The following is a 27,995-nucleotide window of genomic DNA, read 5'->3' as shown; positions in this document are numbered from 1 at the left end:
AGGTCATATTATATGCATAGTCTTAGAGCAACTTTCGCGATTATTAGTATGCATTGTTAATGAAGTTTTGTTTCCTTTCTTGTAGGTAAGTGCACACAGCTGTAGAGGTGACAGAAGAGTATTATTGCAGGGAAAGGTAAGTAGTTTAAAGTGAATTCAGAAATTTACAAATGACAAGTGTAAGGTGAGGAAGAAAATGTGAAGTCAAGTTTCTTCTCTTTGATTGATTTACTTAGGTTTCTCTTCTTCTTTTTTTCCCAGTAAGTGGATGGAAAATATTCGAATCCTCATTTTCACCGTGTAAGAACAAGAGAAAAGTAAATAGAAACACAGCGGAACCTCGATTTTATATTCCCGAATTTTACATTGGTGACTGCAATGTCAACTAATGAATGCTTTCGTAAACTTCAAACCTACTCGGGTAATAGTATATATAATAACCACTGAGCGACAGCCCTATGAGAGCCTTGGCTTACCTACCGACTGCTTGTCTCCCTCCCACACTGTTCCTCCGTCACCTGTTATAGCGTGGAGATCTTAGACCAGTATTGGGGTGACGGGTGGTCAGCCCGACGAATCCCCAGCCGTTGTTGTAGGTCTTCTCGACCGGACTCGGGTAATAGTATAGCTTGAAAACTACACAACCACTAGCTCTTGTGCAAAGAAAGAGAACACTTATCTTAATTTTGCTCTGCATTAGAAGTTTGAGGAATCCTAAAATTTCTGTACAAGGATTGGGAAAACATTTTCTTGCTCCTATCTCAATTTTGGATATACCTTTCCTCATTTTTGGGCTCCCGAATAGTCGCAAAATTTCTATTTCTAAAAAGTGTTCTTCACTTTCGGTTCCATAAATGTGATAAACATCATTCCAAGGCGAAACAATAGCTTATGTAGCATTTGGAATTTCCATTTTATCCACAATAGTAGACACTTATATCCTGAAATATTATTTTCCTTGCACGTTGTGCGTGTTGCCAAACTCGTGAGTGAACTTTCCATTGAGATTTGGTATGAACATCGTTTGTCGCTGTATGGTTAGGCAAGGACTAGTTGTCCCATTTGTATTGGGGGTGACTGGATGTCTCTTCGCTCCGTTTAACCAAAGCCCTGTTTTCACTTTTAGTGTGTCGTTCAGTATGTCTCGCCAATAAGGCCATGTGTATTGTTGAAATTAGTCGCAGCCAGAACCCAAGCTGCCACTTTGGTTAATCGCGACGGCGAGGATGAATGATGATATGATGCAATTGATGAAGGGATAACCAACGAAGAATATCCATGCCCAGACCGGGATTATAACCCGGGACTCCTGGCGTTAAATAGCGCCCTGTGCTAACCATTCTGCCACGGATGTCTGCGCAGCCATGATTTGAAAGCAACAACTTTCTGCGTCTGTAGTTTCGAACGACGAGCTGAAATGCAATCTCTTCTTTCACAATTGACTTTTGTGCGTGTGCACTTTGCAGATTGTACAGTAATGACAAAAATGCATTCTTTCACAGAGGAAGTGATACTTTAAGAATATATTATAACTAGACATCGGATTTTTAGGTTCTAAAAAGTGTGCTTTTAGGTTCCTAAAACAGGCTCTAAAAATCCTAAAATAGGTCTTAAAAATCTCAAGTTAGGCTCGAAAAATCCTGAAGTAGGTTCAAAAAAACTTAAAATAGTGCAACATTTCTGAATACTGCTGATTAGGCAGTCACCGGCAATGAAAGTGGGACACCTATATCCTGAAATACGCACTATCTTGCATAACGTTATGTGTGTTGCCTAACCCTACGGCGATGTCAGAACTTACCATTGGAAATTTGCTATTAAAATCCACTCTTCGCCGTATAGTTAGGCAACAATCTTTTTTTTCATGTTATCCACAGTCAAACTCCGCAATTTTGTCTGCGAGGATCATCTTATATGGTGAAAATAATATTTCAACAAAAACGTAGTCAGTGGTGCAAACTTCAATGCTGAAATGTTAGTTAGCAAGGCGTGAATGCCACAAAGCACGGAAGTGACGCGAAAGTGAGCAAGACCACACAGATCAGACCACTTTGAATTGTACAGGTAACAGTGGCACCAGATATTTTGCTTTGTTTATAGCTTTTAAAAATCACCATGGACTTGGGACGAAGGGAAATCGACAGAGAGTACGTTTCAAACACGTTCGTCAATAGATTTTCTCGTGACCAAAGAAATCAAATGCCTCTGTATGACATATAAAGTCTGTAAAAGCTTTAAAAATTTTATAAAATCCTAAAAAAAAGTTCGATATACGCACTCTAACTGTACTGTAGGAACTATAACAACTTAACTTCATCAGTCGTTACGTTTTTTAACGAAACGCTGACATAACTTATTATTTCTTGCATACCTGTAAAGGAAAGAATAGGTTAAAAACCTAAAATCCGAGAACTAGTTATAACATACAGATATCCCCTGACATTCTAATAAGGTCTTTTTATTTATGATAAAGACATAATTTGTAACTTAATGCATAAAACATTAGCAGTCCAGAAATTGTTATATTGGGTGTCAGCACAACACTATATGTATTCGGAAGCGAAAAAAAATCCCTTCTCTGTCTCGCCACGTTTCCGCCTCAGTAGGCGACTATGCACATGATACTTTTTTTTAGTAGTTTGGTTTTATATCCACTTTGTGCACAGAAAGGTTAATCGGTATGATTACATGTATTTGACACCGTGCGTCTTCTGTTCCGCTTCCGCTCCAGTAGGCGTCCAGCCTTATTCTTTTACTTCCGTTTCCACACATCTTCAATCCACCGTCACCATATTGCTCGATTCATTCAGTCTCGATCGTTTCTCGTGCACACGACTTTCGTTGTTTCCTTACATTAATTTCCAGCTCGTAATTATATATCCTCCCTCTAAAATTTTAACATTTCCTGTACTGTTACCGTTATCTCAACAAATTTCCATTTTTAATTCGCTGTCTAAATCCATGGCTCCTTTTTCGAACGTCAAGACTGGTTTGTGGGCGGGTTGTTCCGTTCAGGACGGCCATTGTTAATTGTCTGTATCGTCGGCGTAACGGACTTAATCACAGCTTACATCGCATCGTCCAGAGATCCGAAAGGGGTTGACCCCTGAAGGTGGAGGTTGTGAGGAGGGGGAATTCTGTAACAGATTCGTTCGTGGGAAGTTCCTCGTGTGCCCGGAAGGAGCGCATGGAACGACAGTGTAGCTAAACATCTTATTTTCCTACTAGTTACTGAATATACCTTCTTCACGTAAACGGTGATAGTGTCTATACCTCCTCGTAAACACTGTACATCATGTATTACGCATACACAATGTAATCTGTGCAAACACAATATGTCGAAAAATGCGGGGGGGGGGGAGGGTAAGATTTCATATCCTGCCCTTCAGTCATAGGAACGTTATTATTATTATACTTTACAGGTCATAAAATTCAGATTGAATTGATAATACTATTGCGCCGTATACTAATTAAGACTCCAGTCTGCTATCTAGATAGAATCTGGATTCACCTTGCTTCCTTTCCATAAACATCTATCACTTTGTTGATGAAGAGTTCTTTGTCTTTTTGTACAGATATCGAACAGAGACCACTTAATCTACTGTCCTTCACGATACCTCTGATCCATGTTTTTACGTGTCGTAGAGTATACAAAAAAAAGTGTGAATTATCAAGGTCTGGAAAAGATTCACCGACTTTTTGTAATCCAGAACAGCCGAGAAGATCCGAAAGTTAAGAGAGGTTAATTCTTGATATTTTCTGCACTACCATAACTGTCTCAAATTTCTTGAAATTAACAGTTTTTTATTCCGGAAGTTGCAAGAAACATTAACTTTAAGGGGAAACAATGTGTACAATTCGAGAGTTTCCTGTAAATTCCCCATTCTGCTTGGGATATAAAGATTTTTTCGAGTCCCGAACGTCAGGATTATTAATAATTCCTTCTCAATTCCGTCCCGAACAAAAATTTTCCGTCCTGTACACCCTTAGTCACGGCAGTCAACATGGTTCTAACGACTTGTAGTAGCGTCGCCGCCTTGTAATCAAGGGGTCCCGGGTTCGATACCCGGCGGAGGCACATAGTGGTTCACATCCCACTTTAAACTGTTGGTCCTGTCACGATTAGCCTTACTGTGCAGAAAGTGGACTTAAAACACCAAATCAATCAATCAATCTTCTCCTGTAACGTCCACTAAGAGAACTGGCCAGCTCTTCTCTTGTATCGTCCACTGAAAGAGGTGGCCACCTCTTCTCTTGGAACGTCCACCCACTGAAAGAAGTGGCCAGCTCTTCACTTGAAACGTCCACTGAAAGAAGTGGCCAGCTCTTCTCTTGGAACGATCACTGAAAGAAGTGGCCAGGTCTTGTCTTGGAACGTTCACTGAAAGAATTATCCTTACTGTGCATAAAGTGGACTTAAAATACCAACTCAAACCAATTAAAACTAACGTCTCTTGTGAAAACGTTCTCTCATTATAATGGTGGACGTTGCAGTTGCGTATACATCGCAGGAACAATATTATTTGGAATAAAATATCGTTACAATTTCACCATTCAAATTACTTGGACTTTTTCTAGATATGTATCTCGGAGAACGCATGATCAGAATTGCTCCAATCGTTGCTGCAATCGGAGAGACGATAATACAAGTGTGTATAATGCTTATCTTATTATCTCTGTAGCGGATGGGTACAGCAGTTCGCTACACAGTCAAATTAACAGCCCAAAGAAAGTCGCATGTCGGGGACATGTATTCGGAGGATGTTAGCTAAATAGTCCATCATGGTGGTTGCATTCATTTTGACAATGATGGACCTTCTTGTCGTGAAAACTGGAAGGTACACAAAAGCCGTCTTGTACGGAACCAGTTTGGCGAACCACTTTCTATAGGACCTGATTGGTTCAGTTGTAAATTGATGCGTCTCAGATCGCAGATTCGGCTGCAAGAGTTTTGGAGTTTCCTTGCTTCAAGATTGGGGTTCATTCCTTATTCCGATCACAGGAAGAGAACCCATTGCTTGGTGTCTTCTTCCCAGGTTTTTCCACGCCGCGGTTACTTCTGATCAAAATTATGAGTATGGCTTTCTTTCCACTTCACTCCAAATGAAGGTGTACGTTCTGGAATGGGATGTTTTTGAAGCACGAGAGAAGCAGGGTTGTTTAAGGTTAGGAACCCATCAATTTTAATGGGTTTTATTGGGTTCCGCAACAGGACCGAAGTTGCGTATTGTTTCATTTCAATACATGGAACTTGGACTCTATTTAAATTGATCCGGAAGAAAAGGTTCCTAGACCGTTTTTGAATTTATCCGAAAAAAAAAAAAGGTTGATGGAGCGAATTGAAATACTTTTCAGATAAAAAGATTCTTTACGCTCCAGAACCCATTTACGCTTGGTAATTTTCTCTCCTGGACCGGAATTGAATGTATTTAAAATTCCTGAACCTTGAACAACCCTAACGAGAAGCACTGGTGAGCAAATCCTCCCCACGAAATGCAATCCTGAACTCGAGTTCGTGCTGTTTCGTATGCACGACATCGTACATTCAAAGTTTTGGGCGTTTTAAACGCTAGGCTTGAAGAAACCCTAGTCTGCTATTTGACTGGCTCGTTTATAGCACACAGTATTGAGCACCTTCGTCTAGTGACGTTAGCGCTGCTTGCTTTCGTTGTTAGGTTAGGCCTGTTAGGTTTAGATCTCTCAGCGTAAATGCACTGCAATTTTTCTGGGCTTATTTTTTATGCTAAGAGTCCTAAACCTGACGTCAGTAGACGAAGGTTCTTAATGCTGTGTGCGATAAGCTAGACCCTTGACGGCTATTCCAATTTCCTGAAGTCTCGAACGAAACGATACCATTGGCCAACAAGTCTCGATCTCGTATCGATTTCACAGATATCTTGTTATCGTCCAAGAGTCTGGTCTCTGTTTCAATCTCGTCTCGATTTGTGTAACAATGCTCTCGGTTTATGTAATATCTCTAGCGCATTCACCTGGTGTTATTCCATACATTGTAAGGGAGATATCAGACCGAAGCGACACACGTAGGTTGGGAGCGAACCCTCAGTAATCAATGGCACATTTCGATCCGAAGAGACACGACACGCTCCACGTGTGTCTCGGCCTGGATAGTTTTTTCGATAGGTCGCTTCGGTCTGTTGTTCGCATGGGCGGTGAATGTTTTGCTTTAGAGTGAAAGGAACTTGTCGCCTGCGGCTTCGATCTGAAAGCCTCCATAAGAACTAAGTTGTTAATTTTTTTTCTGGATATTCTGATATCTGGATATACGTATTATCATAAACTATTCGGATTTTCCTAATCATTCGGATTATCATAATTATCCGATATCCGGATTATCCGATCATTTATCCTTTTTACGATCCACATATTCTTTTATCGTCATTTTCGCATTTTACTCTACGGATTTTCGACAAATTCTTCATCAAATCTGTACTATCCGGTTATTTGCATTATCCATTGCATCGAAAATGGATATTGGATAATTTGAAATTCGGATATCCGTTATCCGGATTTTGTGGATTCCACTTCCTTTGGAGTGAAGTGGAAAGAATGCTATAATCATAATTTCGATCAGATGGAAAAAGTTACATTCCATACACTCCACACCAGGAGCGTATATTCTAGGCTAGCTAGGCTATCTGCGAAGCCTGAAGTCTAGAGAATAAAATACACGATCAGAAAGTATAAATATTATTATTCATATCAGTGAGATGATGATGTTGATTCTTTAGTTGGCAACCTGATTTCCTATGAGTTGGCAACCTGTTTTCTTATGAGTTGGCAACCTGTTTTCTTATGAGTTGGCAACCTGTTTTCTTATGAGTTGGCGACCTGTTTTCTTATGAGTTGGCAACCTGATTTCTTATGAGTTGGCAACCTGATTTCTTATGAGTTGGCAACCTGATTTCTTATGAGTTGGCAACCTAATTTCTTAGGAGTTGGCAACCTGATTTCTTATGAGTTGGCAACCTGATTTCTAAGGAGTTGGTAAATTTATTTCTATTCATAGGCTAGGACTATGTGACATAGTGAGATAGCCCAGACCTTGGACTCGGTATACGCCACTGCTCCACAGGGTATGGATTCCGGGACCCTTTGATTAGAAGTTGACGACGTTACCACTGCGCCACCAGGGAGGTACCCACGATGTTTGTTTACAGTGATTTCATTCTTAGAGCGAGTCGGGTTTCCGTGGCGGAAGGGTTATCACACCGCGGTACGACACCAGAGGTCCCGGGTTCGAATTCCGGCCTGGGCATGGGTGTTTTTTGTACGTCCCTTCATCAATTTCATCATATCATCAGTCATTCATAGAGCGGTCAGAGAATGGTGTTTTTATCCTTGCGCTTACATCATCTTCACACCGGTGCAGTGCCGTGCCAGTGCATCTGTACGCACGCGATTCGATTTCCTGCTACTACTCATGGATCATTTCAACCAATCAGTTGACAAGGGCACTCAATCACTGCTCAAAATGCATGCCTACAGCCAGAGGCGTCTCCTGAACGCATGCGGTGCATGCTGCGCATGCGTCAATTGTGGGAAAAAAGACAGCTTGCTCTGAGACGACATTCATGAGCATTTCTACATTCTAATTTCTTCATATAGGAGAAGTTTTTATTTTACTCGAGAGCGCTCAACTAAGCTTATATTACATTTCTTGGATCTGAAGTGACGCATGCGATAATTTGGGGAAAATAATTATTACTTTCTTTCACTTCAGATCCAAGAAATGTAATATAAGCTTAGTTCAGCGCTCTCGTGTAAAATAAAAACTTCTCCTATATGAAGAAATTAGAATGTAGAAATGCTCATGAATGTCGTCGCAGAGCAAGCTGTCCTTTTCCCCACAATTGACGCATGCGTTCACGAGACGCCTCTGCCTACAGCAAAGTGAGGGTGATGTAGGCTCCCATCTATCATTTCATAACATTCTGCTGGGAAGGCTAATTTCTGTTTTCTGGTATGTTGTTTAGTGAGCCAGTGAATAATAGGGGGCGGGGTATTGAATTTTCACACCTTCTCGAAAAGCCCCGTGAACTAAAGGGTTACAGATGCAAACGTTGTTCTTGAAATGACTGTTTAATGCAAGTTTCCGGTAAATACCTTTAAATGTACACTATAATGAAACCAGAAAATTCTGCAAGTGACTCTTTAAATTGGACAATGTATAAAAGGCAATAATTATTAGAATAAATATGTTGCATGTGATTGTGTTAAACAGTACAATCCTCGCATCTTGTGAAGACTTTGTCGTGTTATATTTTCCCTGACAAGAACAAACTTGAACCTCTAATTACCGAATTAAATCGTAAATACACTAGTGATTGCAACTACTTGACACTAGGATTTTTAAGGTTTGATTGAACAGGTAATTACACCAATATATGCACCTCGAGTCGCAATGGCGCGGAGAGAAACAGCGGCCAACTCGCGAACTAAACTGGACGTAATTTGTTTACCTTTCTCGTCATCGGCCTCCGTGGCGGAGTGGTTCGTACAACGTGCTACGACACTAGGCGTTTCCGGTTCGAATCTCGGCATGGGTGTTTCTTGCGAGTGCCTGTTCATCCACGTCATTCCTCGTCCTCATCTTCGCCAAAAGTGGCAGGAAAACGAAGTAAAACCAAATGAATCCATCACTTGTGGCAACGCAAGAGCAAGGTTACATGGCAAGCAGCTGATTACATCACCCGTGCTCTCTTCGCTGAAGGTTGAAATTTCGACGACAGCGCTACAGGGTTCTTCTCTTTTTGGTAGAACAGTTACTCGATTCTCCCTCTATACTTTCGAAGCTTGAATGAGGAAGACGGACAGTAGAGTACCACAGTAGAATATCATTTTAAGGTGACAATAATCGTAGACACATATATGTAACATATCCGTCCTGGCAGTTTCAGCCCACAATCATCTATTTCATTTCCATATAATCACTGTATTGGTAAGATAGACTAAAATACATTTTAACATGAAGTTGATGACTATGTTCACTTAAGTTTCAATTTGACTGCGTCTTTCACTACACGATCCATAATTGAGGGCCCACTGCCACAGACAAATTACGGTTATACGTGTATTACAGCACTCTGGTGTACATATACCGCTCGTTTTGCCTGTTCGAGCGTTATTCGCTCGTGCGGAGAAGCTCTCAATTCCGTACGCTATCTAGCGTCGTTCGTGCGAACTATTTGGCCCCCGAGCGAAATCCTCTCGCTGCAGCACTCTAACGGACAGACATCTGTCTCGTTCTCAGTCTCGTCTCGAGTCCGAGCCTTGCCCCTAGTTTAAATTGTAGAAGAATCATGTTAGCTTACGAACACGTTTTCTTGGGATGCATGAGTGGCATGTGGAGATGGGAATGTCGACATGGTCACTGGCTCACGTCACCTTGACACATCCGTCGTTCCTTGTCCATCCTAGTGAGTAATGAAAGAGTGTATGGCACTTAGAATGACGGCTTTTATTGTTATTTCTGTCATTTCCAGAAGTACTAAATTCAAAATTATCTTAGCCGCCAAGTAGGTTATACCTTAAGAGTGATTTTCCTGAAATTTACTTCCGGCCTGGGTGTTCTTTGTGAGTGTCCCTTCATCAGTTTTATCATGTCTTCTCAACCTTCTGAATCTTACTCCTCTTAGTCTACTATGCTCAATCTTTACCGTCAGGCTATCCTTACTGAACTAATTCTTAACCTTCGAGACGTGCAGGAAAAAATCACCACCTCAAAGATTAACGTGTCAAGCTACGATAATAATTTATTTTCAAACCCATGCACTTGTTCGCTGAGTGTTGCTACACTTGCATCTGTTCGGAGCGGCCGTTCCCCGACTCGAACCCGCGATCTATCGTACTCTCGCTTGGCATGCTTCTTGTTACGTATGTCTTCGTCCTGGCTTAGTGTGTCGATCGATGGGCGCTGAACTCTCTCAATTCATCCGAGGTGTTGTTCCCGCCGATTCTTCACTGGAAAAGTTGGAAACACTGCCGCTGGAAAAATCAGTCCGTAACATCAAGCGGAGAATCTCTGGAAGCGATCTGAGAAAGGGAAAGATGACCTCGTTTCACAAACAAGTTACATGTACACAACACCTGTAAAGTGGGGCTTCCGTTGGACCGAGGGGAAAATCCTCTGCGGGAAGGTCCATTGGCTGAAGGTCCCTCGGTGGGCGTGTCCGACTCTCTTTCAGCCGATTCCTTCCCGTTTCCATCTCTACTTCCACCTCCTTTTCGGCTGTTTCCTTTTCCCCCCCTCCCGAGCTCCTTCCCTCTTCCTATCCGCTGGAAAGTGTCTGGTCGGGTTGTCTGCTCCATTGAGGAATGGCTCAAGGCGAACGACCAACCGACTGACTTCCTCCGGTAACTGACGCCGGAGATGTTACCAGTGACCGACCGACTTCCGGCCTGTGAGGATCTTCCGAGTGTCAACAATGGTAGCGTGCCGCATTTTTGTCCCGGGAGTCTGCTGAAGGTTCCTCCTCGCGTGTCATTGTTGATGAGAGTGCTCATCGTGGTGGTATTTGGAGGAAAGTGATTGTTGTGACTTGCTGGAATGGACCTACCTGACTGTGCAGTTATGTGTGTGCGTGTAAGGACAGAGGATGTGTTGATCTTGTTTTGTTTTGGAAGATGTAATGGTTGCTGACGCGGTGTCGTGATATCTTTGGATTCTGCATGGACACCATGAGGGTTGCCAATCAGGATGTCCGCTTGATTAGCGACTATGCCTGGTTACCGGTAAGTGTCGATGCCTTTGTTTATTCATATTTTTTGTCGCCCATGTCCTCACCCACATGGCTGGACCTCTTCCTCACTCGTATGTTAATTCGCCCCGCCCTTACGCTTATCATTGGCTCTCAAACTCTTCTTCGCTGCTCAAGTTTGCCCTTACTCTCACACTCTCACCCTTGATGTTCAACTTTGCCCTCTCACTCACATTTAAGGCTCAACCTTAAAGGCTCAACCCCGCCCTGTCACTCACCCTCAATGTTCAATCTGCCCTCACTCTCACCCTCAAGGCTCAACTTTGTACTCACTTTTATACACTCACCCTCAAGGCTCTTGTAGTTGCCCTCAAATTCTGGACTTCATCCTCACCCTTGCTCGTCTTCCAGAAAGTGAGGTGTACAGTCAACGGCAAAGATAATGGTAAGCAAATTGTCCACCGCCATTTTCATTACTTTTTTATTCTACATCCTGTGTTGTTTTAAGGAATGAAAGAAACTATGTTGGTTCGAAGCAGGCATCGTTCTCTGCTTATTGACGTCTTTATTTCAATTCATTGTCATCACATTGTGTAATACAGACAGAATGAAAATGGTGGTGGACAATTCGCCTACTGTTTCTTTCGCCGTTGGGTGTACCTTCACGAAGGTCGTCGCATTTGAAGGTTGATCACCACTACGCTTATCTACGTTGTTGACATGAAATAACGATTAGGATGAATGATGACCAGATCGAATCAGTAGTGTGTCAAGGAGTATTGTTGCAGTATCGCCCCCTTCCTGTTGGTCAAATATGTTAACCCCATCTTATGCTTAGATAGATTAAGCGGGACTGCACCTACAGTTTAAAGTGGGATACGAACCACTATGTGCCGCCGCCGTGACCGAAACCGGGACCCTTTGATTGCAAAGCGACATCGGACCCCTTTTCCTTTTTTGGTCAAACTTTCCTTAACCTTTACTCGTATTACGGTCGATTTTTCGACCATCCACAATAAGATGCGCCTCGTATTTTGGTCGATTTTTCGACCATGCAGCTGATTACAAAATTCCTGTTTTTTATTATCTAGATACTATTCTGTTATGTCGGAAGCACTTACAGTGGGTTAAACGAAGCTTTGGCACGCCATGTGGATGCACCCCCCCCCCTTCCCGACTCCAAATTTACGTATGGAAGATGGCGCGAATTTTAAATTAAATTCGTACACTTATTTGACAAAAAATGTTATAATTCGTAGACTATTTGACCAATCTACTTCGGGTAACTTTTGTTTTGCTGCTATAACATCAGGACATGCAACCGTGCAGAAATCAAAACGCTAAAGCCCATAAGAGGGGTTGGGGTGGTTCGCGGCCCCCAACTTTCAATGAAAAAAATTTTAAAAATGGGGAGTTTGCCCCCTTCCCCACCTATTTTGGGAAGGGGACGGAAATTTAGCCTTATTTTCAAAGAATGTTCCTTTCCCAACCGAATGAAAGTCATTTCATGTTTCTGGGTGCATTATATTATCGAATATGTGAAACAAACTCCCTATTTTTATGATTTTTTTCATTGAAAGTTGGGGTCCGCGGCCCACCCAACCCCTCTTATTGGCTTTGGCGTTTTTATTTCTGCATGGTTGCATGCCTTGATGTTCTAGCTGCAAAACAAAAGTTGCCCGAAGTAGATTGGGCAAATAGTCTACGAGTTATAACATTTTTTGTCAAATAAGTGTACGAATTTAAAATTCGCACCAAGGGCCTCTATCCAGATAGTTTTGGTGGAGAGACGTGAGTCGAAGCTCCAACTCTCTAACTTCTTCGATCGTTTATCAGTTCAGCTGCGACAACAATCTGGCCTGCTTGGTGTAGCCATAACCTTACTTAGAAAGCTTCGAAGCCAAGGATGATAGGTTTGAATTCCGTTCCCGTCACATTTCAACAACGCCGATCACGCTATAGGGCTGTAGGACCAGTCCTGTTAAGGGCATCCTTACATAAATCGGTTCTTCAACACAAATTGATGATTCGAATCCCGGGAACGGCATTGATATCCCAAACCTAAGTAACATCAATAGTTGCTCTTATAAAAGTTAATATTAATAATAATAATAAAGTAATAAATATTAACCACAAATATAAAATTAAGTTGATATTGCAGAGTCTCTTGTAACCACTATTAGTATGTAATTGGTTGTTTTTTTGTGATCCGTTTACTCAATTAGCAATTCATCTTGATTGTCCTTTGTTGCAGTTGTAGTCAACATAAACATGCTCTTAAAATCGGAATCATTATAATTACATTACATAATTACGTTGATTACGGTTAACTGCATAGTAATTAATACATTAAAAAACTGTCATGGTCTTTTTTCTTGCGTAAAACCGTCTTGCACCGTCATTCTCCAGTCAGTTTTTTACAGTGTAAATAGCAATAATAAGCGGAAATAATTGTCCGTCAATATTATTATTTATTAAGGATAGGGTCAGTTGATCGGTTGACAGTAATTATTAGACGATAATGGCATATTCTTATATCCATAAAGTTTATGCTAATTTAAATTATCAATATTTTCACTCTTGTTATTTTCTTCAAGATAAACTTTTTAAAAAAGCTAGGAAAAGCAACGTTAAAGGAATGAAAAATATTATTTTTATTGTTCAATGAATATAAGGATGATTTCGTGTAAATTAACAGTTTTCGAAATTCCAGCACAATGGTTTTTCATTAAAATGGAGGCATTTTTTCCTGCTTTTTACAGTACGTCTTGAGATAGAAGCTCTTCAATTTTCTTTCCAAATGCAAAGCCAATCCAATTCATATGAGTACATAGATATCACATCCACAAAGCTACGTTCACTATCAGTGATTGCCCACCTGCATGTAACTTCCTTGTAGGTTGTTCATTATATTTTCATAGAAATCCGCGAGAGGAAAGGGTTCATATATGAACTGTTCATACAAACCATTATGAAAAATGTGCATTTCCAATAAATATGGTTTGTATGGATCGTAGCCTGGTATGATTTATTGTACATATTAGATATTCGTATTGTACACAATTCACTTCTCATTCTGAGACAAACTACTACAAAGTTATAAAAATGGAAGTAGATTGAATATTTTGATACATGAGTGAATGAATTTAAATTTTGATATAACTTTTCAAAGCTTAAATGTAATGGTTACATATTAAGTATGTATGCTAGGCATAAACAGCCTGATGTAAAGCTGTAAGCCCAATAAATAAAAAAAAACATGATACTGTTAATATATTTTAGAAATGTTCGACATTTTTATTGAAAGTAAAAAAAGGAACTTGCATAAAGAGGCGAGAAAGCAAGAAAGTAAATTGTAACGAAAGAAAAATCGCAGGAAGAGAAAGGCGAAACAAAATTATATTTCTGAGGGAAAAAAATGTACGAATTTAAAAGGGAAACAGATGCTCATTTGTAAGCCCTACAGCCACATTGTTTGCCCTTCAGGCGGTTCACGAACGTCGGAAATGATGATTTAGTTCGCAGCATGGCGCCCCGAGATAATCATGCTAAATTTGTACGAACAATTGAGAAAAAAAAGGGGGAAAGATGTTCCTTTCATGTAAACTGACATGCGAAGAGAAATGCTGGTCGTTTTCTCGCAAGCCTTTGCATCTTGTAGTTCCCGAAACATTGCTATAGGTCGCACGGTGTTCACTCCCACCGAACGGTCATGTTTGAAAAAATTAATATTTGTTACACCGTTCAGTTCACCAAGTTTCATCTTCGCACCTGCAGTGGCTTGCAAGATATCTGTAGTTGAACCAGGGAAGATCTTCGTAGAACCGTTATGTACAGTCACCGGCAATAATAATAGGACACACAGATCCTGAAATACTCCGTCCTTGCATGGCGTTATGCGTGTTGCCTAATTATACGGCGATGAGTGACTTTTAATAGCAAATTTTCAGTGGCAAGTTCTGTCGCCGCCCTTGAGTTAGGCAACACACACAACGCCATGCAATGAAGCGAGTATTTCAGAATCTAGGTGTCCCATTTTTATTGCCGGTGATCGTACATTGTTAAAAGTTACCCTACAATTTACAAAATAACTTGTTTGAATTAACAAAACACGCATTGTGGTAACCATACATAAAATGCAGCCTTGAATAAATGTGGAAATTTTGACCAAAAGTTTTGGTAATGTGCACGATTACTGAAAGAATTTGGTACTAGTGAACGATACTTTAATTTTTGTCATATTTAATGAAATACTATTTGCTTAGCAGGAACTATTTTTCGGTTATCCCAAACTTTCTTCTCGGTGTGGTGCTCTCAGGTGAATTCATGACGTCACCTCTCTGTGCTGTGACTAGAATGAGAAGTAAAGATGGCGTCGGTAACTGTTTGGAATATCAAACGCACACTCATACATGTTATGTACGCATATAATGCAGCATTGACACAGAAAAATATCAAGTCTGAAAAACATCTTAACGTGGGTAAACATGGGTACTGATTACTCATTGCAGTTGTGTGCACCATGTGTATGTGTCTTAAGAACCGATTCATTAATATTCATTAATTTCCTTAATCATATAAAACTCTCACGAAATGGTATTATATCGACTTTTCACACTGTAGGGACGTGTTTCTTTAGCGTTTAAATTTTGAAAAAGGAAGAAAATTGTAAATACATACTAGGGTACTAATAAAATAAGCTAAAATACTTACGTTTATTCGATTACACGCCCGTAATACCATCACTCTAAAAATTTTCGTAGAACCCCATGTATCGTCAGTTTGGTGGTAAAATTATCTTTATACCACATAAAAACCGACCCTACACCCCCAGATTGTAAATTCTGAATGAACTCCTTGTTCGTCCGTCTGTCACTGCCAACTATCAGTATCTTAGATATTAGAAGAGCAAGGACGTATTTATGGGTGTGGGGGGGGGGGGGGTTCAGGGGGTCCGCCCACCGCCGAGAGATTTCCAAGTATTACAATTAATCAGAATATACTTGTTTAGCATTTGTTACATAATCGATGCTTATTATTTCCGCCGAACTGATCGGAAGTCAAGGAATTGGAATCATACGGCTTTGAAGGACATTTCCAAAGATTTATGCACACTATTGCTTATGATAATATGCATAAAATATTAATCAGGATCTTTATCTTTTTGTCATTAATTTCCATGCCACGACAGTTATTTTTGTCATTAATTTGCATGCCAGGACAGTTATTTTTATACTAATTTTTGGGATCTTAACTACACGTAAGCTAGATAATAAATACGTGTTGTTATATCTCTATTATTTTACCAACTTTCTACCTATTCATGGAATAATAACAGTACGACATTAATTAATGTACATATTTAATTAATATTATTTTTATTTAATTAAATATAATTATTCTAATTGGCAGCACGCCATATAAAGAGGAGCAGAGCTAATTGTGGAAACTAGGACCGGAGAAAAGCGATTATATATATTCTAGTAAATGCAAAATATATAAAGGAAGAGTATACAAATTATAGAAGGAGTGAATAAAATGTTGTATATAGCCAATTAAGATAATTAAGAATAAGCTCATATATGAAACAATTAGGAAAGTTAATAAGTGAGCAAATGAATTCAGAAACGTATCTCCTTTCTGATCCTAGTGATCAAAATTTGATTTAATACCTATGGCGAAGAGAACGTCGCCATGTTTTGGTTGCTTGTCCCCGGTGGCGCTGTTGTCAAATTAGACGCCCCGACGCACTTTACGGTTGCGCTCCTTATTAGTCTCACTGGGCCATCGGCAGCGCTTGTTATTAGCGATCCTGGTTATTTCCCTTGGTTGTTGTTTTAGAAGGAGGCGCTATTGTCAGATTAGACGCCCCTAAATATCCTCTATAGCTTTGGTTCAATTCTCTATAAGGAATGCAGCATAATGATTTGTCTGTATTATTGAGAAGAGGTATGGTAAAGAGAATATTTGCGATAAATGAGAGCAATAAGACTTTTTCCAGTGGCAAAGAAGAATAGAAGAAATAAGAATTTGCTGTGGAAAGAATAAATAGAAGAATTTATCGAGAATATAAGAATATCTCGGCGGAATATAGAAGACAATAAAAATTGCTGCTGAAAGAAGAAATAAGAATTGATATGAATGGAGGAAATAAGAAACAACGATGAATAAAAGGGGATGACTATTTTTTGTGAATAGAAGAAAGAGATGGTCATAAAAGATAGAAGATAGAAAAAGAAGATTATCGTTTTACCAAAGAAAAGAAGTGGAAATTGAAGAAAGAAGAAGCCTTTCATATATTTTGTCATAGAAGAAATTGACGAAAGAAGAAGAAGCCTTTATTTCCTATAGAAGAAATTGATGAAAGAAGAAGAAACCTTCCTATTACCATAGAGTAGATTGATAAAAGAAGAAGAAGCCTTTTACCAAAATAGAAGGAAGAAAAGAAGAAGCCTTTTCCCAAATTAGAAGGAAAAAAAGAAGAAGAAGCCTTTTTCCAGAAATTACGAGAAGACAGAAGAAGAAGATTTCCTTTCAAGAAGAATATAACCGACGTAAATTTGGAATCAGCATATATGTATGTGTATATATATATATATATATATGTGTGTGTGTGTGTGTGTATTTCAATGTATATACAAGCTTCGCTATATATTTTCTCTGTATTGTGTACAGTTTTCAGAATATAGATCCGCATTTAACTATATTCTCTTGGCTATAAAAAGCTTTCTTATTTGGAATTCTCGAATAAAGAACCTATCCCCTGAGATTAAGATATTTCTGTAGCCGTGGTAAATAACATTTAAGTACGTACCCCCCAAGGGCGTAGCAAGCTCGACAAAACATAAAGAGATGACAATCCCTCCAAAATGACGCGTCGTCATCCAGGACACCAGCAAATAGGAAGATGTAAAATTGCGTAAAGTAGAACACCTATCAAGTGCTAGTTTAAAGGGATATGGATTATTTAGATTGTCCCGTCCGTCTGTCTACGGATATTAAACATTTAAAAATCATCAATCGACTCCGAAACCATGCGGGCTATGAATATGAAATTTGTAATGCTGAAAGATGTGTGAAATATCAGCATGATTCGTTGGAAGTAATATATGCCTAATATTAACCTCGGTCTCACTGTTCGTCTATCTGTGGCAGTTCAACAATCGAAAATTATAGACATTCGATATATGTCCAACCGTCGATATCTCAGGATTTAATAAAGCTAGAAACACATCATTTGCTCTGATTGATTGATATGATTTATTTTGCATAGATTTTCTGCCACGTTTGTCTAATGGCGAAGATGAGGATGAGTAATGATATGATGAAGCTAATGAAGAGATACTCGCTAAGAACACCCATCCCAGTTCGGGATCACAACCCGTGACCCCTGGCGTCGTAGGGCGCTGTGCTAACCACTCCGCCACGGAGGTCTGCTCACGTCATTTGCCGTACCTCAAGATATATAAATTTATTTCTACAACATAATATTGTTGGTACCATTTGTCCACGTCTACAATCGAATTGCTCCAAAATAATTATACACTGAGCTCAAATTTCGTGGATTGTAAGAGATATCAGGTTCTAATATGTATCGATTGATAACAAACTTCATTATAGAGACCTGTTCCCTTATGAATTATATCCAGTCGTGAAGAATGTTGGGAGTGGTCGAGGCAGGAGGCTTCGTCTGTCGCGTCATACAATGTGGCTTGATTTGCTTTATTTTACTTCGCTTTTTGTGCCACTTTTGGCTAATTTGCTAAGATGAGGATGGGTGATGATATGATGAAATTGAGGAATGGACGTTCACAAACATCCATGTCCAGGCCGGATGCTAACCATTCCGCCACGGGCGCCGGCTCATACAATGTGGCATTGTAATCATATCAAGACAAGCGTCTTCCCAGAAATTTTTTTGTACTTCTTTTTGCAAGGTTTTATTAATTTATTTCAAACAGTATTTATATTGCTGTGTACACAAAATTCCAAAGTACAGGAAGCACTCTTACACGTACACTCATGCGCAAATATCACAAAGTAAGAGAGAAAATGAGCATAAGAATAAAATATAAAATGTTTGACAAGGATAAGAAGAAGAAAGATATAAGAATCCGAACAGTAATATAAATTATAACACCATTAAGCCTTGTTTCCATTATTATGAAAAAATATAAATATGCTGACCAAGGCAGTAATTTATTTTATTAAAAACATAAACTAAACGTAACGTTTCAACCTTCTAGCAAGGTCTTCATCAGACTCTGTATCAAGAAGGTTGAAACGTTACGTTTTAGTTTATGTTTTTAATAAAATAAATTACTGCCTTGGTCAGCATATTTATATTTTTTCATTTTAGTAATATAAAATATTCCAATACCAAAGTCATGTGTCAAGCAACAGTGTTTCCAGACCAAACATGTATACATTCAGTTATTCTTGGTAGATAATATTATATTGAATTGTTAAATCATGTAAACATGATTTCTTCCCCAAGTATCTTTGTGCATACCAATAAAAATAGACAGCAGGAGAGATACATTGTCTTTATTATTTACACTTACTGCTCTATAGTGTCGAATAACATATATACTTGCAAAACATGGACGCAGAAAGAAGTTTGGAATTCACATTGTTTAAACAAATTACAAATGCTACAACTGAAATCCAATGATCGAGTACAATGGCGCATTAGGCAGTATATCAATTATTAAAAGCATTCCTAATTGTTTTTTAAGGTTAATATTTAGACTAAAATTATATCACCATTTCAGCGAGTAAAATGACCAAATGATGTATCATCTCATATCTGGTATTTACCAGTAATCAAGATATTGGAATAGCATTGCCATCTGTCATTTCTTTCTGCGCTTTTTTTTACAAGGGCGTAACAAGTTTGTTACGGAATCATTGAGCAACACACACACCAAACTTGTGTGAATCGTGGTTGCCAACTCTAGCGAGAATCCACTAAATGAGGGGGATTTGTAATGTCGCTTGGCGATGGAATTAGAAGTAAAAAACTAGACTAACTTTTGCAACTATTCCTAGCCTTCTTTAGCGACTAAACTGAATAATTTACTTAATGTCTTCTGTTTAGAGGTGTCTAGAAATTCACCCATCAAAATCAATCTAATAAATTGAGTTTTGATATTTTGTACGTTGTCGATTAAAACCGGAAATACGTGCACATTGTCGCATCATGTAACACCTTCATTTTTGAAGCACGAAAGTTTAATTTTACTACACGTAAGTTTATCTTACCACCAATACAAATTAGCTGTGAAATTTTTGAAATCCAATGTATGTTTTCACATTTCATGCGCCTAGAATGAATTGATTGGTTAAACCAGTAAAATAAAGTTGACAGAAATTCCCTCGTAGATATGAAATGCCGTTAACTTTTATCAAGTTCGAATAACAATTTTTAATGTCACATTTTACATTCATTAAAAAAAAATAGCCTAGAGATGGTGCCACCTCCGAGATTATCTAATACAAATCGAAACGAGATTGAGACTCTCGGTCTCGTTCGAGACCCTTGTATGAAATTTGAAATATTTTCCCGGATACAAATTACCTTACCTTTCGATTTCCAGTATTTATAATGTACCAAACTAATTACTTTTCTAACTGTCAATAAATTACGAAATAATTTTATTATCTATAAGTTTCTGTTTAGTTTTTGCATTCTATTAATGTAAATATTAAACTTTAAACTTATACAAGGCACGTCCAGAAAGTAAGTTCCGTTTGGTAATAAAATTAAATTGTGTACAGATACAGAAAAGTTATTTATTGCACAAAATTCTACAACTCTTAAACTACTTTTCCACATAACTGCCGAAATTTTGCAGGCATTTGTCATAGCGTGGCACAAGTTTTTGTATACCTTCTGCATAGAAATTTGCCGCCTGTGTCTTCAACCAGTTGGAAACAGTTTCTTTCAGCTCGTCGTCATTGTTGAAGTGTTGACCGCCAAGGAAAGACTTGAGATGTAAGAACAGATGAAAGCCGCTAGGAGCGAGGTCAGGGCTGTACGGAGGATGGTCAAACACGTCCCAGCCAAATCCCTGTAGGAGGTTTTTCGTCACATTTGCAGTGTGTGGTCGTGCGTTGTCGTGAAGAAAAACAACACCTTTTGACAGCAATCCTCGACGCTTATTCTGTATTGCGCAATAATAATAATAATACAGAATAATACAGAATAAGCGTCGAGGATTGCTGTCAAAAGGTGTTGTTTTTCTTCACGACAACGCACGACCACACACTGCAAATGTGACGAAAAACCTCCTACAGGGATTTGGCTGGGACGTGTTTGACCATCCTCCGTACAGCCCTGACCTCGCTCCTAGCGACTTTCATCTGTTCTTACATCTCAAGTCTTTCCTTGGCGGTCAACACTTCAACAATGACGACGAGCTGAAAGAAACTGTTTCCAACTGGTTGAAGACACAGGCGGCAAATTTCTATGCAGAAGGTATACAAAAACTTGTGCCACGCTATGACAAATGCCTGCAAAATTTCGGCAGTTATGTGGAAAAGTAGTTTAAGAGTTGTAGAATTTTGTGCAATAAATAACTTTTCTGTATCTGTACACAATTTAATTTTATTACCAAACGGAACTTACTTTCTGGACGTGCCTTGTATTTGTCTTGCATCCTTGTTTTACTTTAATGTGCTGTGTATACTATTATTGATGAAGATCTGTTAATAGTCTCTTGAAAGAAGAGAGAGAGATAGCATTCAACACTCACAACCACGCTACTTTGTGTGTGTTTTCGATATTATCCTGAATAAAGTATATTTGAAATCAAATCTAATTGCTTATCTTATGTTTTAACATAAACTCCCCACCCCGCGGTGATTTTTTTGGGGTGGATTTTTGAAACCAAGATCGTTTGTGGTGGGAAGTTCCCCCGGTTTCCCCCAGGGTTTCGCACCCGGCATTTAGACAGAGAACGAGACAGATATTTACAGCTCTGTACAAGATCGGCATACTACAATTTTTTTCTAGTCCCGATACAATCCCTTATTTAACTATTTCTTAGTGGATTTTTTTTATGTGAAGTTTTGGCAAGTTCTGCGCTCTAGTTGTTGACACTGACTACAAATGCTCGATTACATCCCCACGTGGGACGTAGTGCTAACTTTTCCCACTTTCCACATACCCACCGCCTCCGCGTCTACCGACCAGAAAATAACTCCAAATTCTTCGATTTTCCTCACGTACCACTCGAGTAAATAAAACCAAATCGGCCTAATAAACGGATACCCACGCCTCTAACGCCGGCCCCCGATCTTGTTGTTTTTTTCCCCAGCAGCCCTTTCGCCAGTGAACCACATGCGAGGAAATGAGCTCGCTATCTTCTTGCTCTCGTCCCGTCGTAATACCCTTCGATTTTTGTTCCTCCGCAAAAGGACCCGGCCAGCTCTTTTCTTCGCTAAACGCACCGTGACGGGCATCGTGAAATTTCAACTCGTGGAATCTGACACCCAACTAGGCCCGTGATCTGCTTTCTTTTCTCCAATTGTTTGCCGGGATGGCCCCGCGGGCCTTATTTCGTCATTATCTCGAACGCAATCTGATACCTGTACGTTTCTTTTATTTAGGCTACAGTGTCAGTCTTGCCCGTCCCGTATTTTCGCTATTAATCTTCACTGTTTTTATTGCTATGGGGGACCCCTTGGCTCCAAAATGATGCATACATTGTGATGGGAACAGTTCGGGAAGGTTAGTTCTAATAATAGCTCTGCACGTTTAAGGGTACAGTTAGGCTAATTGGGACCGGACATAGAGTTTAAACCGGAATCCGAGAAAATAAAATATACACTGCCCTGAAAGTATAGTACCGCCAAGACTTTTGAAACCTCGGAAAATATGGGAAGTACAGGCTTCCCCGTGACGTAATCTCTGAAAATATGCGAAGTACAGGCTTCCCCGTGACATAATCTCGGAAAATATGCGAAGTACAGGCTTCCCGTGACGTAATCTCGGAAACAAAATATGCGAAGTACAAGCTTCCCCGTGAAGTAACCTCGGAAAATATGCGAAGTATAGGCTTCCCTGTGACGTAATCTCGGAAAATATGCGAAGTACAGGCTTCCCCGTGACGTAAACTCGGAAAATATGCGAAGTACAGGTTTCCCCGTGACGTAATATCTGAAAATATGCGAAGTACAGGCTTCCCCGTGACATAATCTCGGAAAATATGCGAAGTACAGGCTTCCCGTGACGTAATCTCGGAAACAAAATATGCGAAGTACAAGCTTCCCCGTGAAATAACCTCGGAAAATATGCGAAGTACAGGCTTCCCCGTGACGTAATCTCGGAAAATATGCGAAGTGCATGCTTCCCTGTGACGTAACCTATAGTGACACTAGCGCCACTGCTTTCTCGTCAGAGTTATGGTGGTGGATCTTAGTAAGGTTTAACAAAGAAAGAAACAGAAAAAAATGCTCTCCCCCCCCTTTCCCCCCAAAGGTGAGAAACACGTGTCAGGGTCGCCACTGTTCTAGAGAAAATTTTGAAAATACGCCCAAAAGCCTCGAAAACTGGAGAGAATCCTGGTTTTGTTGTTATTGTACAGTCACCGCCAAAAAAAAGTAACACCTAAAAGTAAAGTTCTCCCCTGTGCTTTGCACCACGCCATGAAGACGTATAGGGGTTGTGGTGTTATGGCCCCACACTTTCTTGATCACGGCCGAATGTGGGGTGATGTGATCAGCACCACGTCCCAGGTACCCACTTTATACGACGCTGGATGGGCGCCGGAACCGCTTGAACAGGTGAAAGAGATCCTAGTTCTCATACGCCAGGGATGGAACCCGGGTCTCTCGCATGCTAGTCATGGGACACCTAGCTCTTGAAATACTCGCTTCTACTCGCATCCTTGTAATGCGTTGTGTGTGTTGCATAACTCTGTGGCGATAAGTGGATTTTAATAGCAACTTCTGCCACAGCGGTAGAGTTAGGCAACACACATAACACATTGCAAGGTGTCCACTTTCATTGCCTCACTAAGTTTCAGGCAGTTTGTTCATTAATACAGCATATTTGCAGCCTACCTGATTGGATTGCGATGAAGCCATAATGTCTATACCTTCCTACAATCCAGGGTTGTTAAAGGTCCAGGAATTTTAATTAAATTCAATTCCGGTCCAGGAGAGAAAATCAGCAAGTGTCAATGGGTTCTGGACCGTAAAGAACCTTTTTTCTATAAGGTATTTAAATTCGGTCCAGGAACTTTTTTTCCAGAATTAATTTAAATTCGGTCCAGGAATCTTTTTTCCAGAATGAATTTCAATTCGGTCCAGGAACCTATTTTCCAGAATGAATTTCAATTCGGTCCAGGAACTTTTTTTCCAGAATGAATTTCAATTCGGTCCAGGAACCTATTTTCCAGAATGAATTTCAATTCGGTCCAGGAACTTTTTTTCCAGAATGAATTTCAATTCGGTCCAGGAACCTATTTTCCAGAATGAATTTCAATTCGGTCCAGGAACCTATTTTCCAGAATGAATTTCAATTCGGTCCAGGAACCTTTTTTCCAGAATGAATTTCAATTCGGTCCAGGAACCTTTTTTCCAGAATGAATTTCAATTCGGTCCAGGAACCTTTTTTCCAGAATGAATTTCAATTCGGTCCAGGAACCTTTTTTTCCAGAATGAATTTCAATTCGGTCCAGGAACCTTTTTTCCAGAATGAATTTCAATTCGGTCCAGGAACCTTTTTTCCAGAATGAATTTCAATTCGGTCCAGGAACCTTTTTTCCAGAATGAATTTAAATTCTGTCCAGGAACCTTTTTTCCAGAATGAATTTCAATTCGGTCCAGGAACCTTTTTTTCCAGAATGAATTTCAATTCGGTCCAGGAACCTTTTTTTCCAGAATGAATTTCAATTCGGTCCAGGAACCTTTTTTTCCAGCATGAATTTCAATTCGGTCCAGGAACCTTTTTTTCCAGAATGAATTTCAATTCGGTCCAGGAACCTATTTTCCAGAATGAATTTAAATTCGGTCCAGGAACCTTTTTTCCAGAATGAATTTCAATTCGGTCCAGGAACCTTTTTTCCAGAATGAATTTCAATTCGGTCCAGGAACCTTTTTTTCCAGAATGAATTTCAATTCGGTCCAGGAACCTTTTTTTCCAGAATGAATTTCAATTCGGTCCAGGAACCTTTTTTCCAGAATGAATTTCAATTCGGTCCAGGAACCTTTTTTTCCAGAATGAATTTCAATTCGGTCCAGGAACCTTTTTTCCAGAATGAATTTCAATTCGGTCCAGGAACCTATTTTCCAGAATGAATTTCAATTCGGTCCAGGAACTTTTTTTCCAGAATGAATTTCAATTCGGTCCAGGAACCTTTTTTCCAGAATGAATTTCAATTCGGTCCAGGAACCTATTTTCCAGAATGAATTTCAATTCGGTCCAGGAACCTTTTTTCCAGAATGAATTTCAATTCGGTCCAGGAACCTTTTTTTCCAGAATGAATTTCAATTCGGTCCAGGAACCTTTTTTTCCAGAATGAATTTCAATTCGGTCCAGGAACCTTTTTTCCAGAATGAATTTCAATTCGGTCCAGGAACCTTTTTTCCAGAATGAATTTCAATTCGGTCCAGGAACCTTTTTTCCAGAATGAATTTCAATTCGGTCCTGGAACCTTTTTTCCAGAATGAATTTCAATTCGGTCCAGGAACCTATTTTCCAGAATGAATTTCAATTCGGTCCAGGAACCTTTTTTCCAGAATGAATTTCAATTCGGTCCAGGAACCTTTTTTCCAGAATGAATTTCAATTCGGTCCAGGAACCTTTTTTCCAGAATGAATTTCAATTCGGTCCAGGAACCTATTTTCCAGAATGAATTTCTATTCGGTCCAGGAACCTTTTTTCCAGAATGAATTTCAATTCGGTCCAGGAACCTTTTTTTCCAGAATGAATTTCAATTCGGTCCAGGAACCTTTTTTCCAGAATGAATTTCAATTCCGTCCAGGAACCTTTTTTTCCAGAATGAATTTCAATTCGGTCCAGGAACCTTTTTTCCAGAATGAATTTCAATTCGGTCCAGGAACCTTTTTTCCAGAATGAATTTCAATTCGGTCCAAGAACCTTTTTTCCAGAATGAATTTCAATTCGGTCCAGGAACCTTTTTTCCTGAATGAATTTCAATTCGGTCCAGGAACCTTTTTTTCCAGAATGAATTTCAATTCGGTCCAGGAACCTTTTTTTCCAGAATGAATTTCAATTCGGTCCAGGAACCTTTTTTTCCAGAATGAATTTCAATTCGGTCCAGGAACCTTTTTTCCAGAATGAATTTCAATTCGGTCCAGGAACCTTTTTTCCAGAATGAATTTCAATTCGGTCCAGGAACCTTTTTTCCAGAATGAATTTCAATTCGGTCCAGGAACCTTTTTTCCTGAATGAATTTCAATTCGGTCCAGGAACCTTTTTTTTAGAATGAATTTCAATTCGGTCCAGGAACCTATTTTCCAGAATGAATTTCAATTCGGTCCAGGAACCTTTTTTCCAGAATGAATTTCAATTCGGTCCAGGAACCTTTTTTCCAGAATGAATTTCAATTCGGTCCAGGAACCTTTTTTCCAGAATGAATTTCAATTCGGTCCAGGAAACTTTTTTCCTGAATGAATTTCAATTCGGTCCAGGAACCTTTTTTCCAGAATGAATTTCAATTCGGTCCAGGAACCTTTTTTCCAGAATGAATTTCAATTCGGTCCAGGAACCTTTTTTCCAGAATGAATTTCAATTCGGTCCAGGAACCTTTTTTCCAGAATGAATTTCAATTCGGTCCAGGAACCTTTTTTCCAGAATGAATTTCAATTCGGTCCAGGAACCTTTTTTCCAGAATGAATTTCAATTCGGTCCAGGAACCTTTTTTCCAGAATGAATTTCAATTCGGTCCAGGAACCTTTTTTCCAGAATGAATTTCAATTCGGTCCAGGAACCTTTTTTCCAGAATGAATTTAAATTCGGTCCAGGAACCTTTTTTCCAGAATGAATTTCAATTCGGTCCAGGAACCTTTTTTCCTGAATGAATTTCAATTCGGTCCAGGAACCTTTTTTCCAGAATGAATTTCAATTCGGTCCAGGAACCTTTTTTTCCAGAATGAATTTCAATTCGGTCCAGGAACCTTTTTTCCAGAATGAATTTCAATTCGGTCCAGGAACCTTTTTTCCAGAATGAATTTCAATTCGGTCCAGGAACTTTTTTTCCAGATTGAATTTAAATTCGGTCCAGGAACCTTTTTTCCAGAATGAATTTGAATTCGGTCCAGGAACCTTTTTTCCAGAATGAATTTCAATTCGGTCCAGGAACCTTTTTTCCAGAATGAATTTCAATTCGGTCCAGGAACCTTTTTTCCTGAATGAATTTCAATTCGGTCCAGGAACCTTTTTTCCAGAATGAATTTCAATTCGGTCCAGGAACCTTTTTTCCAGAATGAATTTCAATTCGGTCCAGGAACCTTTTTTCCAGAATGAATTTCAATTCGGTCCAGGAACCTTTTTTCCTGAATGAATTTCAATTCGGTCCAGGAACCTTTTTTCCAGAATGAATTTCAATTCGGTCCAGGAACCTTTTTTCCAGAATGAATTTCAATTCGGTCCAGGAACCTTTTTTCCAGAATGAATTTCAATTCGGTCCAGGAACCTTTTTTCCTGAATGAATTTCAATTCGGTCCAGGAACCTTTTTTCCAGAATGAATTTCAATTCGGTCCAGGAACCTTTTTTCCAGAATGAATTTCAATTCGGTCCAGGAACCTTTTTTCCAGAATGAATTTCAATTCTGTCCAGGAACCTTTTTTCCAGAATGAATTTCAATTCTATCCAGGAACCTATTTTCCAGAATGAATTTCAATTCGGTCCAGGAACCTTTTTTCCAGAATGAATTTCAATTCGGTCCAGGAACCTATTTTCCAGAATGAATTTCAATTCGGTCCAGGAACCTTTTTTCCAGAATGAATTTCAATTCGGTCCAGGAACCTTTTTTTCCAGAATGAATTTCAATTCTGTCCAGGAACCTTTTTTCCAGAATGAATTTCAATTCTATCCAGGAACCTATTTTCCAGAATGAATTTCAATTCGGTCCAGGAACCTTTTTTGCAGAATGAATTTCAATTCGGTCCAGGAACCTTTTTTCCAGAATGAATTTCAATTCGGTCCAGGAACCTATTTTCCAGAATGAATTTCAATTCGGTCCAGGAACCTTTTTTTCCAGAATGAATTTCAATTCGGTCCAGGAACCTTTTTTTCCAGAATG

General features: G+C 39.4%; 2 protein-coding genes across 3 annotated transcripts in view; both read left to right on the top strand.

The window, feature by feature from the left end:
- Positions 1–4,772, top strand: part of LOC145987555 (uncharacterized) — a 36,053-nt gene extending 31,281 nt beyond the window's left edge. Inside the window, exons 2-3 of the mRNA XM_083121907.1 lie at positions 86–136; positions 4,683–4,772. Coding sequence (XP_082978033.1) covers positions 86–136; positions 4,683–4,772 — 141 coding nt within the window. The remainder of the gene's footprint in view (positions 1–85; positions 137–4,682) is intronic.
- LOC145987711 (puratrophin-1-like) overlaps positions 1–27,995 on the top strand; it is a 984,553-nt gene that overhangs the window by 717,858 nt on the left and 238,700 nt on the right. The window lies entirely within an intron of this gene.

This window comes from Lepisma saccharinum, chromosome 5 (assembly GCF_977018435.1).
Source record: "Lepisma saccharinum chromosome 5, izLepSacc3.1, whole genome shotgun sequence".
Lineage (NCBI taxonomy): Eukaryota > Metazoa > Arthropoda > Insecta > Zygentoma > Lepismatidae > Lepisma > Lepisma saccharinum.
Note: the sequence above shows the minus strand (reverse complement) of the source record. Positions and strands in the feature narration are given on the sequence as shown.